At 41.8% G+C, this 18,210-nt stretch overlaps 1 protein-coding gene across 4 annotated transcripts in view; it reads left to right on the forward strand.

Moving 5' to 3' along the window:
- Window positions 1-18,210, forward strand: part of PRR16 (proline rich 16) — a 168,735-nt gene that overhangs the window by 63,847 nt on the left and 86,678 nt on the right. Inside the window, exons 1-2 of one of the 4 annotated variants that reach the window (XM_053288305.1) lie at window positions 225-358; window positions 3,289-3,480. The exons of 1 other annotated variant lie outside the window; for it this stretch is intronic. Coding sequence is in view for 1 of the 3 variants with exons in the window: in XM_053288302.1 (XP_053144277.1) it covers window positions 7,217-7,222 (6 nt within the window). In the remaining 2 variants the exon portion in view is untranslated. Of the gene's footprint in view, window positions 1-224; window positions 359-3,288; window positions 3,481-6,947; window positions 7,223-18,210 lie in introns of those variants that run through there. 2 more of the 4 variants (XM_053288306.1, XM_053288302.1) reach the window with 2 other exon arrangements.

Consider the following 18,210-nt stretch of genomic DNA (forward strand, 5'->3'; position numbering starts at 1 on the left):
TATTGAGTTTTAGATACTTTCCCCCTCAGAAGCAGAAGGGTTTGGTGGTCTTGAATGAGTATTCTTGAAGCTGAGAAACTTCTTGCTCTTTTTATTCAAGCCCTCTTTCCCTGCCTCTTGCCACTGAGTTCTATTAGCCCCGCCCACCTGATTGTCTGTTAAGTGTCTGCTAAGTCCACTAACATTCTGTAGTGAACTCAGTCACTAACAACTGAGTAACATTGGGGAAGTTTGGGTTGGGTGGTTTTTTTGTTTGTTGTTTTTGGCTCCCTTAGATTTTTCCCTTCAGATTTTTGTTAAACCAACGTGTCTGTGGGTTACCCTGAACCTCTGAAGGTGCTCCACCCACAATGCTCTGGTAATGCATCCAAAACATTTCCAGTTCTTTCAAAAATATATAAGGTTGCTTTTGTATCTGAAATTCATCTTGGGTATATATTTTTTCCAAAACAACTGTTGTTGAAGAAAGATTGCATTCCAATCAGTTTCTTATTTTTCAGCGCTGTGCACAGACAGTGCTGTAAAACTGGCCTTTGTAAAGTGGTAGAAGCAGGGCCACTTTGCAGACTAGACATTGTGTCTGAGATCAGCTTTTCTGAGAAAATAAATGACCAAGGCAGGCATTGTAGCTATAAAAAATGTGTCTGGAGAAAGTAATGCTGAATAATTCAGAGGTCTCTCAGAACTGTTTTGGGACATTACTAATATTATTCAGTAACTTTCTGTCCCTATGTAAACAAAATTACGTTAGGATGGCATAGTGAAAAATATGTTAATTATTTCACAAGGAATATTCAGTTCCTGTGACATGCTTGTTGAATTCAAAACCAAGTTCTGTAGGTTTGTCTTTTCAGTAGCATTACTATTCCTCTTCCCAGAACAGCATGAAACATTTACTGTATAGCGATCTCAGTATCAAGATTTTATTTTCAAAAAGGGGTTTATTTATTTTTTAAATGAAGAAGTAGTAGCTGCTAGTAATTGTAGCCTAACAGCTAGTAATGATGCAAAAGATAGATATGTAGTATAAAGTGTTTGAAATGGCTCCTTCATGTCTAGGAGCAGTGAATTCTCACCAGCCTCTTAAGGATTCAAGCTTTGAGAGATGCAGGCTCCATTGCAAAGCATGTTTTATTTGATTGTGACTATATCTCCAGAGAGCAAAGGTTACAGTTGCAGGAAGATTAATTATACACTATATTTTATATTGTAAAAGCTGCCCCCACCCCAAGATGTTGTACTAATTACACATTAAAATTAATTAGGGATGGTTATGAAGTTTTGTCCATCTGAATTTCTCTTCAGATTTCTGGATTATTTGATCATATTTTCAGAAAGGCACCAAATGTTTTTCATCATTTACTTACTCACTTACTTACTTACTTATTTAATACATTTCTATACCACCCCAAATGCAAGTTCTCTGGGCGGTTTACACAACATTGTACCAAACATTGTACCAAAACATATTACCAAACATTGTCCAAACTGCTGCTGCATATGTACAGTGTGAAGGAAATAAGCTTATTCCTAAAATCTGTGTGTATTCCATATTTTCTCAGTGCTGGTAGAAATCAATTTTCAGTGCAGATTCCATCTGGCCCAAACTATTCGATACCAAACTCCTCATAGCATGATGCAAATTAACTAATATATAGTATGTGTTCTAAGTATTCCTGAATGCTTCTACAGGTCTGATAATCTTTAACTTCACATAAACCAATATTAACCAGCTCTTTCCTGCATCTGAGTATAATCCAGAAGATAATTTAGACAAATAATTATTCCATATTAACTCTAAACATTTCTTCCGCCAAGACCTCTTTATTATGCAAAGATAAAATAACATCCACTATATGTTACAGGTTAAAAACAAGACCATTTTCAGTGTCAATACATAATTTTCATTTGCTTACACTAACCAAATAATGTTGAAACAACAATGGGTTAACTCTCGATTATATGATGTGTGAGTTTATAAATTGTGCTATTTGAGAAAGGAGAGAGGGTTGGTGTGGGGGTGGTTTATAAGATAAAGTTTCTGTATTAGTGAAACGGGGAGACCGTTAAGAGATTGATATAGTGAGCATTTGTGAGATATGCAATATAATGGGAGCCGTACCACATTTGATGTGGGAAAATTTCCTTCTGGTCCTAGAGTTGTATATTCATTCACCACTGTTAGGAACATAGGAACATAAGAAGCTGCCATATACAAAGACAGACCATAGGTCCATCTAACTCAGTACTGCCTACCCAGACTGGCAGCAGCTTCTCCAAGACTGCAGGCAGGAATCTCTCTCAGCCCTACTTTGGAGATACCAAGGAGGGAACTCGGAACCTTCTGCTCTTCCCAGAGTGGCTCCATCCCCTAACGGGAATATCTTACAGTGCTCACACTTTCACTCACATGCAACCAGGGTGGACCCCACTTAGCTATGGGGACAAGTCAAGGAACTGCTCATTTCACCCCCTGACAAACAGTACTTTTGTTTCAATGTGGCCCCCTCCACTGAACTTTCAAAAAGAGATTGGACAGTCATTTAATTGAAATATAAATGTTAATATGTTTTTACTCATTGAGATTTTTATCTGTTTTATGCATTATATTGTTTTTATATTGTGTTTTAACTGTACACTGGCTAGAGATTTCTATATCAGGCAATATAGAAATTCACAAATAAATATAAATATAAATAAATTAATTAATGGTTGGAATTTTAGTGAAACCAAAATACGATATTAAAACTGCAATCATCAAATGAATGACATGTTTACAATACTGGGAAATAAGTGACTTGAGGATTTCATCCTTGGTTTTTAAAACCTATCCTAGTATTCAAAAACACATTTGGTCATGGATTATTAATTAGAGAACACATTTCTGGCACTCCCATTTTACGCATTGTGAGAAAATTCTCCTTGGAATTATGTGAAGTACAGTTAGGGCCCAAACAGAGAAGCTTGAAGAAACCATTTCGGGAACAGTTATGTGTATGTAACATTAATATTGCAGTTGTTAAGTACACATAACTACTTTCAGGATGGAAACATTCATTTTAAAAACTTTAAATCTTTGGTTTTAGAGTTGGATTGATCATGGGAATCAGCCTAATATTTCATTTTATAACATTGTGTAAGTTTACTGAGAATGATGTTGTATCAGTATAGACCTCATAAGTAAACACCAGCACCCTGAATGTAGTGTAGAGATTGAATGAAGCATCTGAGTACTGGACAGCTCTGTTGACATCTGATTAATGGCCATTTGTTGTAATACTGCTGCAGGATGCCAGGCCAGATGTTCAGCAGGAATATGAGGAAAACAATGATGTGTATTTTATGCCCCCCCTCAGCTCAGAATGGGAGGAAGTGGACTTACATGTGCTGGACTAGTACATGAGTTGATGCCCTACTGGAAATAAGTCTAAAATAAACAGCCAGTACGTGACCATAATTCTACTGGGACTGCAGAAAGAAGTAACTATTCTCCGATTGCTTCAGGTCTAATTTAGTCAAGATGGAGATAAAGAGACATGAAGAGAAGGGTGTGTATAAGAAAGAGTAAGAGAAATACAGGAGGGAAGAAACAAAACTTTAGGTGTGTTAATGAAACTGCTCTGTAGTATTGGCTATGCACTCCTGAATAACGTTTTGACTGAGATGGGGGATCAGCAAATCTAGAGTGAGCAATTCATTACAGAATAAATTTGTGCAAAGCGTTGGTCATGGAAATCAAGGACAGAGAGTTGGAGTCAAAATACAATCAGGTTTATTAAGGGTAATAGGGGTACAGCAAGGAAGAATTGATTAATAAGCAATACAGTATTAATTGATAAGACTAATAAGACTAAATTGAAGCTCACAAAGAGGCGTTTTAGCTTGAAATCCAAATTAAAATCAACTCACGGTTGGCCAGAGAAATGGCTTTTAGACTTAAGAGAGAGAGCAAGGATGGAGGGGAGCAAAAGGATTTGGAGCATAGGTTGGTTAGTATACCTGAATCCTTCCGATGATGTGTCAGATGTTCAGTGGATGCTGAGTGACCTTTCTTCAGGAACAAGCAGGAAAATGAGATGCAAGAGTGGAGACAAGTGTGCCTTTCAAAAATCAGGAAGCCAGTGGTCTGATCTTAGGAAACCAGTTTTCTGATGCAGCTAAGTGTGCTGAGAGCTGAAAGCGTGCTTGGGGCACAAGGGCCAAGGCACAGCTGGATGGTGAATCTGGTGAAGAGACACATAGCTTGATGGGCTTTGGAATAGGCAGAGGTATCCCTTGGGCATCTGTGGACCATACCTCTTTCTTGAGAAGGGTGGCATTTGTGGTGGCCATAATAATACATCTATTCGATAGGGATGTGCATGAATAGTTTTTTTCTATCGATTTGTACCCAAATCGAACCCCCCCCCATTTGTTTTGGGTCCAAATCTGGCCAGCTAGCACAGGGGTGATTTGATTTGTCCACAAATCTCCTGAAACAGGTAGATTCACTTTGTACTCAAATCATTTTGTACTCAAATCGATTCACACAGACAGCAGGCGCAGGCAGTGATTCTTTCAGCAGCAGGAAGGGGTGAAAAAAGTTATCTTCTCTTTTCCTCAGTCAGGAAAACAGGAACAAAAAAGCAGAGAATCCACTCCAGGCAGTAGGCAGGCAGGGCAAAGCAAAGCTCCTCTGGCTCTCTCTCTTGTTTTACTCCCATGAGGCAGAATAGTGGCTGGCTGCCTCATAAGTGCATTTGAAAATCCCTCCTTCAAACTCCCCCCCACCCTTGTTGATCCTTCCCCTAGCAAATGCGAGGTCAGTCACCCCTAGCAACAAAAAGATTTGAGTGGAAACGAGCCAATCTGAAACCAGTGGGGAATCTCCAGCCAATTGTTTCACACTGTAAGTCACCAATCTGAAGCTTAGGAGGGCAGAATTTTTTTAAAAAAATTCCTGACACAAAATGGAGACAGCAAGAGAGATCACTACAAAATAGAGGTCCGAATCTACAATATTTTCAGGTCAGAAATCTGGGCAATTTGTTTTGGACCTGAATCTGGCCAGCCAGCACAGGGGCTATTTGTTTTAGCAATAGCAATAGCACTTACATTTATATACCGCTCTATAGCTGGAAGCTCTCTAAGCGTTTTACAATGATTTAGCATATTGCCCCCCAACATTCTGGGTACACAAATTGCCCAAAACAGGTAGATTTGTGTACCAATCGTTTTGTACCCGAATCAATTTGCACCTCCCTACTATTCAATACTAGGTGGGTGTGCTCTAAGGCACAATGAAGTGAAAAGGTCTAGGCAACCCGTATGCATGAAAATTGAATAGGTGGACTCAGTACTTATCTTGTGTCAGAAATACCTTCCTGGTGGAAGATTAGAATTTCTTTAACATAATGAGCCTTTCCCCCCATGCTTCATGCTAAACATTAAAGCTTTTGTTAGAGGGATGCAGCTGCTGCAATCTTATCTGTTCTTCCTGTGAATGTGATTAGCTAGAAGGATAATCCTTTATGTCAATGAGAGGGGTTTGGCTACTCCTTTACAGAGATAACTTCTTAACTCAGGTCTACTCGACACCCTTCTCTGTGCTTGAACAGGGGAGGAGAGCATGGGGAATAGTTCCCCCTCTAGTCATGTGTTAGGCTTGACCTGGAGTTACCTTCCCATGCTGCCTGCTAAGTGATTTATCCTTTGGAGTTAGCCCATGTAGGCAAATGGTATGCCTGCGACCCCACAAGTTTAGATAGTCCAAATGGAAGCTACAAGTCTGTCATTTCAAATCACATATAGGGGTACTTCTGGGAGACCCCAAACAGGTTGTTCTTTTAACAGTGTTGAAGCTAGAATGTACATAGATATTTCATGGATCTTTAAAGCTGGAGCAGCACAGATCTAGAGTCTAGCAGGAGAGCATAATATAGTTTGTGAACACCAGTGTGAGGTCATATTAAGGAACTATAATTGAGTTCTTATTATCCACAAAATGTATTTATATTTCATAGTAAATATTCTCTACCTTGTTCCTTATTTGCGATCCTGTCAAGCTGTTGTTTGCTTATGTCAAACACATACTAAATATAGTTTCTTTAGGCAAAACCTATTCCTGTTTCAATGAAAGCTCTTTCTACAGTCTGTATTTCAGTTTAGTCAATATTTATCCAAGTCTGCCAATGTTTGAGATGACAAACTGGAAGAGTGTAGTGGTGTGCATAAAACTGGGTGGTCTGATTCGTTTAGAGTTTAGACTGGACTCAAACCAGACCGGGCATGTTTGGTTTTGTGCACCTCGGAACCCCCTCTCCCCCCCCCCACCCCAGTTTGGTTTGGTTCGGGTTCAGGGGATTCATGAGTTTTAAAAAATTGTTTTGTTTTGTTTTTTAAAAAAACCAGAAATAATGTGCATTTCAGGAGCTTCCCAGTCAAGCCTTGTGAAGCTATGTTTTTCGCAGCTCTCTCTCCTCACAGGTGCCTTTTCAGAGACTTACAAAAGTCCAGTGAGGATGCTCTCGCCAAACTTTTGCAAAGTGAAGAGGTAATACAGGAGAAGGGTGCCAGCGGCTTTTGTGTGGTGCCTGCCTTTGTGTGGTGCCTTCCAGATTATTACAATGCTCAGGTGGAGATGTTTCCACCCCACCATTGAATGGCTTTTGAATGCAGGTTTGAGGTAGCAGCTTCTTCTCATTGCCCAGCCCCCTTGCCAAAAAAGTGGTTAAGGTAATGAGAAGAGGATCCCAGGAAACAGTCTCTTATCCTGAACCTGTGCCCTTTAAATGCTTTTGGGACCTGATGCCTCGTTTTGCAGCTTGCCTCACATGAGCAAGAACCTGGGGCTGTCCTGTATGGTGCTGTCCTGAAGTGGCTGGTCTAGGAAGTCTGCTCAGTGCCACAACAATATCTTCAAGCCACCAGAGAGGATGAAGAATCTATACACATAGCAGAACTAGAAGGAGAAGGGGGAAAGAGGAAATCTTTAGATAAAAAGTTGCAGAGTGGAGATTAGGGGTGTGTGGTAGGGCAGGAGTGTGGTAGGGCAGGAGAGGAGAAAGAGATGGAATAAGGGAGCAGAAGTGGGGGAATGAAAAGGACTGAACAATAAATTAATAAAAACCACCAACATAAGAGCCCGGCTGGATCATGCCAAAGCCTATATAGTCCAGCTTCCTCCCCCCACTCTCCACAACCAACCAGATGCCTCTGGGAAGACCATATACAGAAGATGAAGGTATGCCCCTTGTATTGTATGTTTGTGCTGCTTTATAGTGTATTGAAATGTGTTTATTAAGGAGTTTTGATAGTACAATTTATAGAAAGAGAGACATAGTTCTAGCAACATGCTCTAGCAAAATTATCTGTGTCATAAAAAGCATGACCTTTCCGAAATAACAGAAGCATGGGTACATGGCCAAAGAAATTAGATACAAACTGTGCTCCCTAATAATGTCCCAAGGCTACCTCTCTTTGTGCCTGTGATATAAATTAAGCACTGATCAGTAAGCAGTATCTTTGGGCTACGTTCGTATTTCTTGTTTAAAATTCAACATGCAAATGAACCACAGTAAATTTAAAGATTCAACATTGTAAGAACTCCTTAATTTCTTCTACTGTCCCCTTTCTGTGGAAAAACGGTAAAACAGGGATGGAATAGAATAGGTGCTAAATGTACTGTGCAGACTTAAATACATCCGCATACACACCACCTGTATTTCATTGGTTGAATAACATTATTATGTGGGAAAGTCATTACAATTAGAACTGCATGGTAGGCATTACTATAAGTTCATTTTTGTCAATGAATACAAATTAAAGTAAAAGGTAAAGTGTGCCGTTGAGTCGGTTGTCGACTCCTGGCGACCACAGAGCCTGTGGTTGTCTTTGGTAGAATACAGGAGAGGTTTACCATTGCCTCCTCTTGCACAGTATGAGATGATGTCTTTCAGCATATTCTTATATCTCTGCTGCCTGATATAGGTGTTTTCCATAGTCTGAGAAACATACCAGCAGGGATTCGAATTGTCAACCTCTGGCTTGCTAGTCAAGTCCCTGCTGCGCCATTAGGTGGCTGTATACAAATTAGGGACATAGGAAGAGTAAAAGAGATATAATTTTACATGTAATGCAATTTTTGTTCCCAGTTTAACAGAAATTGAAGTCTTAGTTGTATTTTAGGTCGGTTCTGAGAAATAAATCTTTAACAAACACATTTCATAATAAAGCAAGGTAGATTTATTGTCTGGTCACAAATTAAGCTTCAGAAAATTCATTACTAACCCATTCATAGTACATCAAACAACAAACTGTACAGGGAAGAACAAATCACACTCAGCAGAAAATGAATTTTTTCAAATGTAAACTACAGTAAATGTAAATAGCATGGTCATCTTTATTTAATTATCATAACATATATGCTGCTTAAAATAGCTAATAAATGAATTTTACTAATAAACTTCTTATAACTGAGTATCCATTCTCAAATAATTAAACAGAGAAAAGTTTTTTAAAATTTAAGCAAGGGATTATTCTTCAGCTTCCCAGGATATTTTCAGTAAGCTATCAATTGGTTCTTTATCTTAGTGTGTGTGTAAAACACAGGCATGTTGGGATTAGACAAGTGTTAATGATAAAAATGCTTGCTATGATACAAAGTTCCTTCAATGGCCTTAGGGAAGGAATAAGCCCTTTTCTCACTCAATAAGACTATTTACCTGAATGGGCAGTTGGCAGGGGGGATAAACCTACTTTCATCCCAGATGAGGGTGGCTGAATCCTTTAGTGTGCCACCTGCACTCATATGATCCACGCTGTTCCCTTTAGCACAGATTGCTGGAGGCTGGAGAAATGAGTCCCGGCCTCCAGGAATCTCATAAGACACAGCACAATGAACATGGTGCATTGGGGGATTCCCCCGGGAGCCAGATGCTCTAGGTGTGAGCTTGGGCTACGTGCAGCCCAAGCTCACACAACCATTTACCTGGGTAGAAGGGCACACTTGCTAAAAGAATAATAATAAGAAGAAGAATCCGGGCCAAAAAACAATGGGTAAAAAATCCGGGCAACCCAGGAGGTAGTGCCAGGATTGAGGCCAGTCCAGGCACGTCACACGAGCTGGGCTGCTGTAGCCTGGGTTGGGCTGCTCGTGTGCATAACCTTAATATTTTGTTCAATACATAGAAGAGAAAGATATCAAACTGGCTTACTCCACCTTCTGATCAGCATGCAGCCACCAGCCCTTCATCCTGCCTTCTGTACATTGAAGGCAATTTACGAATGAGCACATACAGTTTATTATTATTATTTCTTCTTTACACAGTCAGACAGGTGTTATTGACTGGTTTGTTTTATCCAGACATTGAGTCCTTCCCAAGGACCGGGGATGGCTGAAATGTATTATCAATGTTGTTGCTGTTATTATAGATATCGGCGCAGAATATAGGCTGTTCCCAGTAAACTTGCTTTTTGTAATTGGCTGATGGTGATTTCTGTGGCCCCTATGGTGTTGAGGTGCTCTTCAAGTTGTTTTGGAATTGCACCTAGGGTGCCAATGACCACTGGGATTACTTTGGTCTTTTTCTGCCACAGCCTGTCAATTTCAATTTGTAGCTCTTTGTATTTTGTGATTTTTTCTATTTCTTTTTCTTCTATTCTGCTATCCCCTGGTATTGCTATGTCGATTATTTTGACTTGTTTTTCTTTCTTCTCGACTACAGTTATATCTGGTGTATTGTGTGGCAGATGTTTGTCTGTTTGTAGTCAGAAGTCCCACAATATTTTTACATCTTCATTTTCTTCAACCTTTTCAATTTTATGGTCCCACCAATTTTTGGCTACAGGTAGCTTGTGTTTTTTGCAGATGCTATGTCGATTATTTTGCAGATGCTATGTCGATTATTTTAACTTGTTTTTCTTTCTTCTCGACCACAGTTATATCTGGTGTATTGTGTGGCAGATGTTTGTCTGTTTGTAGTTGGAAGTCCCATAATATTTTTGCATCTTCATTTTCTACAACTTTTTCAGTGTTACTAGCTGACCTGTACAGAGCATCTGTGCACTCTCTGGGGCTGGCTTTCCCACCTCCCTCCTGCCGCACTCTTTCCTGCCCTCCCTCCCCCTCCTGCCCCACTCTCTTCTGCCCTCCCTCATCCCCCTCCCCCACTCTCTCTTGCCCTCGCCTCCCCGCACTGAGTTCTTTACCTCTGCTGCCACAGGCCTTACCGGGTGGCCGAAAAGGACCCCCGCGCTGCTGCTCCACCTCCTGGTCGGTGAACAGGGAAGTTTTGCCACCCGGTTCCCTCCTGTCCTGGCCTCCCACGGGTGCCTAGTCTCCATGGGCAAGCTGGGCCCGCCGCCGCCTGGCCTCCGTGGGTGGGGAGGTGGGCCCGCCGCCTGGCCTCTGTGGGGGTGAGCGGGCCCGCCATCGCCTGGTCTCCATGGGCGGGCCGGGACCGCCGTCTGGCAGGCCTGCCGCTGAGCCAAGTACTGGCTCCGTGGCCCGCCGCTTGCCTCTGCAGTACACTCCCCCCATCTTCTTCCCCAGTCCGCTCCCCTCCAGCCTTCTGCCCCAGTCCTCTCTTCCCCCCAAGCCTTCTGCCCCAGATTCCTCCCTCCTCCATTTCACCCTCTTTCTCTCTAATTTTCTCTCTCTCATTCGTTCTCCCCCCCCCACCCCGCCACTGCCGCCTCCTCCTTCCTCCAGTCCCTAGTGTCAGGCGGCCAAGCGTTCAGCCGGCTCCTTCCTGCATGGCCTTCCCTCTAGCGAGTGTCTTCCGAAGCAGCCAGCCGTTTCTGTGTCTCTGCCCAGCAGGCTCCGCCGCTTTCTCTCCCTGCAGCTTCCCCCTCCCTTCTGCCCCAGTCCGTTCAGTTCTCCTCTCTGCTTGCCCAATTTCCTTCTTTTGCTTTCCTTCCTAAGCAGCCACTTCCCTAGCGGCCAACCACTGCCCAGCCAATCCAGCGTCTCTGCTGCCCAGCCAATCCTCTGGGTTGCTGGGATGCATCCCCACAGAGGCATGTCTATGAGAATTAATATGATGATGGTCCCACCAATTTTTGGCTACAGGTAGCTGGTATTTTTTGCAGATGTTCCAGTGTATCATCCCTGCTACCTTGTCATGCCTTTGTTTGTAGTCAGTCTGTGTGATCCTTTTACAACACCTGATGAGGTGATCCACTGTTTCATGGTCACTGTTTCACAAATGTGGCACTTGCTGTTTGTTGTTGACTTTTCTACTTTTGCTCTTATTGCATTTGTTCTTAGTGCCTGTTCTTGTGCAGCCAGTATTAAACCCTCTGTTTCTTTCTTCAAGTTGCCATTCTTAAGCCATTGCCAGGTCTTGGTGATGTCTGATTTTCCACTTATATTGTGCAAATATTGACCATGCAGTGGCTTATTTCTCCATTTTTCTGCTCGGTTCTTGGCTTGTTCTTTCTTGTAGGCCTGCTTTGTTTCATTGGTGTTGAATAGTTTCGCATCATTGACCATTTTAAGTGCATCTTCTTCACTGTCCTTTATATATTCTTCCAGGCCTCTTTTCTCCTCTTCTGCTGTTTGATGGACTTGCAGCATTCTGCTTCCACCTGAGCTGTGAGGGTGGTATAGCCTATCTACATCACTGCGGGGGTGCAGAGCATGATTGATGTTCATGATTTTCCTGGTCTTACGATCTAGCGTCTCTAGCTCTGCCTGGGTCCAGTCTATTATTCCTGCAGTGTATCTGATAACAGGTATAGACCAGGTGTTTATGGCTTGTATGGTGTTCCTGCCATTGAGTTTGGACTTTAGGATTTTTCTAACTCTCCTGATGTATTCACTTCCAATTTGTGTATGCAATGTTATCAGCCTGGAGAATGCCCAAGTATTTGTAATGTTTTTTCTCTTCCAGATTCTTGATGTTGCTTCTATTGGGCAGTTCTATTCCTTCTGCTTTTGTTATTTTCCCTGTGTTCATTATTAATGCAGCACACTTGTCTAGTCCAAACTCCATTGCTATATCGCTACTGAATATACGGACAGTGTTTAGCAGTGATTCAATTTCTGACTGGGACTTTCCATACAACTTCAGATCGATGGATAGAGTAGATGGATGATTTTACTTGATGTTTTAGATGTTTGGTATCCGATGCCTGTTTTTTTTAGTATTTGTGAAAGTGGGGTCATGGCGATTACAAACAACAGAGGGGATAGTGAGTCCCCTTGGAAAATACTTCTTCTATTGCTAACCTGTCCAAGTTTCTCACCATTGATTGTTAACTGTGTACTCCACAAAAAAGCTCAGTGCTTTTTTAAAATAAATATCTGAATGTTTTTGATGGCACCAGTTGTTTCTAAACATTTTAGTATCCATGTGTGAGGCAATGAATCGAAGGCTTTCTTGTAGTCAATCCATGCAACACTTAGATTGGTTTTTCTTCTCTTGCAGTTTTCTAAAATCATTTTGTCAATCAGCAGCTAGTCCTTTGTGCCTCTGGTGTTCGGGCAATTTCCTTTCTGTTCTACTGGAAGCTGCTTATTAGTTAATAAGTGTTGCATGACTTCATCTGCTATTATTCCAGTTAATAATTTGAACATGGTTGGCAGGCAAGTTATCGGTCTATAATTACTTGGAACTGCACCTTTTGCTGGGTCTTTCATTATGAGATGAGTTGTTAGCCATTGTTCAATATCACCTCCTTGCAAAATGTGATTGAACTGTTTTGATAGTTGTTTATAAAGGCTTGTTAAGTGTTTAAGCCAAAAGCCATGCAGTTCATCGTCGCCTGGTGCAGTCCAATTTTTAATTTTCTTTGCACTTTCACTTATTAATTCTGGTGTTATTATTAGATCTTGCATTTGTTGGTTACATTTTTCGACTTCTTTCACCCAGCCTGCTTTTTTATTATAATCTATTGGATTGTCCCATAATTTCCCCAAGAATTGCACTGTTTCTTCTTTATTTGGTCTTTCTATGTTTCCTACAGTTTATCCTTCTATGCTTTGGTAGAAACGTCTCTGATTCGACTGGAATTGGAGATTCTGCCTGTGTTGTGTAATTCTGGCTTTGTATCTGCTAATCTTCTTTGACACTGCTGTTATTTGCTGCTTAATTATTTCCAGGACTTCTCTAATTTTCCTTGAATCTAGGTGGTATTTTTGGATCAGATACTGTTTGGTATTTTATTGCTTCAGCTTCTTGTCTTTCATATCTTTCAATTTACTAGCATCTGATCTAAGCCTGGAGATTTTATTTTCTAATCTAATCTTCCATTTAGGTGATGTACTACTTTCTTTTTTTACAGGTCCACTGATCTTATATCCAAGCTCTTGTGTTGTTATTGTTGCTGCAGTATACATTAGTTGGTTTGTTTCTTGCAAATTATTGGCTGTTATTTCTGCAAGTGCAGCATTGACATCTTTTAATGGCTGAGCAAGTTGTTTTTTGGCCACTGTTTTTAGAGCTGGAAGTCGAACCCCTGTGGTTGTTTGGTTGATGTGCTAAGTTATTTTTTGCTTTAGTTCTTGTTGCTTTTCTGTTAAATGGCATTTGGGTTTTTGAGGTGAAGTCAAAGGGGAGGTTGCCTGGTTTTGTTTTGAAACAGTTCAGCAACAGTGGCATCCTCTATTTCCAACACCTCCTCCACCTGTGCCTGAGCAACTGCTTCAGTTGGTGGTCATTCTTCATCCATATCTTGAGCCTGTGTTGCTCTTTGCAGTTCTTCCAGCTCAACTCCTGTGAATACTTTATTTCTTATTATGAATCTTCTCTGGTCTGCTAGCCTTTGTTCTGTTATTTTTGTATCTGGATGCTTCTCTTTCCAAATTTGGTACATTCTTTTTAAATAACCTCTTCCAGTTGGAGTAGACTTGTAATAGCAGTTCATTATTTCCTTGTTGGCATTTTTCGTATATTTTTTCTGGTTACGCGACGTTTCTTCCAGTAACCTTGCAGTCTCCAGCCCTGGTTGCTCAACTGAAGATCCTGAGTCCTGTAGCCCATTTGCCACCAGATATCCGGGGACTCCAGCACCTGGCGTGGTCCTTGTTGGCCTGGGAGACGACCGATCCGGTATAGATTTATTAAAGTTACGTCTCACCATATTGTTGATGGAAGAGGCACTCTTCATCTGGCTCCTCTGGTGAGACCTGTCCAGTGTGGTTGGGCCTCTGGCATAGCTCACACCTTCCTCCTCCTCCTCCTCATTATTATTATTATTTTATTTTATTATTTTATGAATTGAAAATATTTCTATTCCGCTCTTCAAGTACAAGACTGCTCGAAGTGGCTCACAACAGTAAAACAATAAAATTAATATGAAATTGAAAAGCATAAAACAAACAAAAAGTTCTGGTTTACTAATCTGCCTCCTTTCCTTTCACTATAATCTTAATTGATAATTACCATCTTCACAAGTTAGCCCACTTCTGGTTTAAACATTCACACATATTAGACCATCTTGAACTGAGGTGGATGGCATAATCACAAGGTATGGTGTTGAAGTGTCTCTATCTGTACCTACAACTACACCAAGTTTGATCCAGTTGATTAGGTAGTTCACAAGTTAGCTCACTTGGGCCTCAAACATTCATGCCCTTGAGGCTTCCTTATGTGTACCTACAATTGTCTCAAATTTGGTCCAAATCAGTTCACACGTTAGCCCATTTCTGGTTCCAGTGCTCATGTATCCACCATTTTTAATTGGGAGATATGACATCAACACTCTCTTCCTTTCTTTCTCCCTGCCGTGCCCTGCCCCTTAAATTAGCTGAATACACTACTTTTACACCAGAACAGGCTCTGGGGAAAGCTGAAATACCTTTTTTTTTTTAAAGAAAAAACATTCTGATTATAATGATATTTTAACTATTGTTCTCAACATACTTTTAACACTCAATAATCAGATCAATATTTCCAAAACAAAATCATGTTCAAGAAAAGCAGAACCCCTCTTCCCCTCCCTTTCCCTTGACTCACTCCTGCAAGGAGAAGGCGCCTTTCACCACCTTCTTTCTTCTTTTTCCTCCTCCTCTCACTCTCTTCCTCCCACCCTCTTCCTTCCTCCCTTGCTGAGAGAATGCACCCTGAGCTGCCTTTGTCTTTGCTTTCCTCTTTCTCCCCTACTCCACCTCAGCAAGAAGAATCATTTTAACAAAACTCAACTAAGCCAGTGCAGAGGAAGAAGTGGGGGGTGGGGGACTTCGTGTCCACGGCTTAACTTGACAGAAAACCTCTTCACTGAGGAACCCAAAAGAATGCAGAGGGGAGGAACAAGGCAGTGGCAGGAGGAAGGAAGCAACTCAGCAAAATGCTTCTCCTTTGGTACCACACAGTGGGCGGGGAGAAATAATGGCAGTGGCAAGAACGAAGAAAGGAAGCCGGCAACTACAGAGAAATGTCACTGCTTCAGGTGCATGGTGGGAAACATGGCCAGGGTGATGCTCAACTTCCTAGCTCAGGGGCTGGAAAATAGAGCTCGGTGGGCCAGTTCTGACCCACAGGCCAACAGCTTGACACCCCTAATGTAGATGTTTAAAAGCATGGGGAATAGAATAGAAGCCTGGGGCTAATAGCAAAGGGGTAGAGCAGGTGTCCCCCAGCACTACCTTCTTACTATGGCCCTCAAGGTAGGACCGGAGCCACCATATCACGTTGCCCCCAAAATCCCAACCTAGAAATGCAGCTCAGAAGGATAATATAGTCAATGGTACTGAAAGGTGCTGAGAGGTCTAGGAGAAACATCTGGGTCACATTTTCTCTGTCTCCTATCCATCTCCTGACCAAGGTAGTTTCTGTCCATATCCAGGCTGGAAGCCAGACTGGAAAGGATTCAAATAATCAGTTTCATTCAGGACCACCTGGAGCTGAAATGCTACCATGCGCTCCAATACCTTGCCCAGAAATAACAGTTTAGAAACTGACTGAAAGTTGTTTAAGATTATTGGGACCAAAGAGGAAGGGTCTAATTACTGCCTCCTTTAGCATGAAGGGTACCATCCCCTGATTCAGGGAGGCATTTATCAGCCTCCCACCCATGGACCCAGCCCTTTTCTGACTGCCTTCAACACCCATGAAGGCCAAGGATTGAGCATACCAGCGGGGATTCAAACCAGCAACCTTCTTGTTAGTCAAGCATTTCCCTGTTGCATCACCCTCAAACCATTCAAAAAAGCTCTGCTAGATGACCTTGAGTGCACACAGTGATTACAGAGAAGTGAGCACAGGGGCGTATCTAGGGTGCGGCAGGTAGGGCATGTGCCCCGGGTGCCACTTGAAGGGGGTGCCATTTTTTAAAATTAAAACATTTTTAAAAATGGCCACTGCACATGCTCAAATGGCTTCTGTGAGGCCCTAGGCCATGCCAGGCCTCACAGAGGCCATCTGAGTATGCATGGTGGCCATTTTGTTTTCAGCAACCATTTTAAAAAAAATTATAAAATGGCCACCGCACATTCTCAAATGGTCCCTGTGAGCCCCTAGATGCCAGTGGGGGAAGGGGGAACCTTTGCAGACCCCCCCCCGGCCTTTAGGAAGACCCCTGAAGGGGCTACAGTTAATTTTTTAAAAATAATAATAATAATATAAGTCTCTGTACACACATTCAGTTTGGCACTATGTACAGAGAATTGGGGTTTGTGAATACTGAGCTGAAGCTTATGAGCTAGGATTGTATTGATTTGCTCTTACTTTGCTTTTTGTGATGTGAGTTAAATGTGAGTATATGTGAGCCAGCGTGGTGTAGTGGTTAGAGTGCTGGACTAGGACTGGGGAGACCCGAGTTCAAATCCCCATTCAGACAGGATACTGGCTGAGTGACTCTGGGCCAGTCATTTCTCTCTCATCCTAATCTACTTCACAGGGTTGTTGTGAAAGAGAAACTCAAGTATGTAGTACACCGCTCTGGGCTCCTTGGAGGAAGAGCAGGATATAAATGTAATAATAATAATAATTAAAAAAAAATCTGGATATTAATGGTGAGTTTGTCTTTGAATCAGTGTGAAATCCTTAGATTAAGGCCCACTGGGAGTTTCTTGCTCGCTCGCTCGCTCTTGCTCTTGCTCTTGCTCTCTCTCTCTCATTTTAACTGTCTTTCTGAAATACTAGAATATATTCCAAGCAGTGACACAGTTTACTCTGCATATCCTTTAATTATTTTCAGAGTATCTGGGAAAAGTCAAATTCTCCATTTATTTTTAAAACTTATGTAATAGTGATGCTACAATGCATTGTAAAGAATTTGATAGGCACTTCTGCTGAGTTTTCCAGGTACGCCTCCACATAGTATTTGAGTATTTCATGAGCCCCAGCATACTGAAATTTGTAGTTTTCCAGCATTTTTTGGTCTGGCTATGTCCACTGCTAAATAGTTTTTGAAATATTAAAAGATTAACGAGCTTGACTTGTATTTTTCAGCTGATATTATGATAAAGTTATCTGAAAGATGGGTGTCAGATGTTTGGACAGGGGGCGCAATTTCAGTGCTTGCCCTAGGTGCTTTCCCCCTAGATATGCCTCTTAGTAAGCAGCTCAGACAGGGAGAATGTTAGACAGTGAAGTGGATGGTATGCTCACAGAATCCCAACCTTGTCTCACAATTTCAACACCGCATTCAAAATGTTCAGAATGGAGGACAGTTCATCTGGTGAGGAACATAATCTCTCAGACTCCCAATGGACCAGGGCATCCCTACCTTGTCTTGGCTGATGCAGCACCCAGAAACCTGTACACATTTTGAAAAGATTTAAATCCTCCCCCGTAATACATGCCAGGTCTGCAGGCTCATCCAGGATAACTTCTAGATGGCTAAAATTTCAGTATTTATAAATCTGGCATTCAGTAGCACAAGTGTCAGGCTAGGTGGGCTGCTGAGATTGTTACTGGGGTCCCCTGAGAAGATTGGAAGGTGTGATGGCTGTGACATAGACCACCTACCTTCCCCATACCTGGCATGTCCATCTCTCACTGCCATATTGCCATCTGTGAAGAACAACCTCGATCGGTAGGACCTCCTCCACACCAATATGCCCTTCCAGACAAATCCTGTAGAAAATAACACCTCATCAATATAAAAGAAGATAAGCTCCCTCCTAAAAAGAGGCATTAATCCAACTATACCCTACTCCTTCTGGAGATGTAGGCCAAAGCCAGTACAAGGTGTTTTTGCTTTTCATGGGTAGGGATGGCCATTGTGTAAGCTGTTATGTAAGCTGTTGTGATAGGGGTCCCCCCACCCCTTCTACTGCCCCAA

The sequence above is a fragment of the Hemicordylus capensis genome, chromosome 2, assembly GCF_027244095.1.
Source record: "Hemicordylus capensis ecotype Gifberg chromosome 2, rHemCap1.1.pri, whole genome shotgun sequence".
Classification (NCBI taxonomy): Eukaryota; Metazoa; Chordata; class Lepidosauria; order Squamata; family Cordylidae; genus Hemicordylus; species Hemicordylus capensis.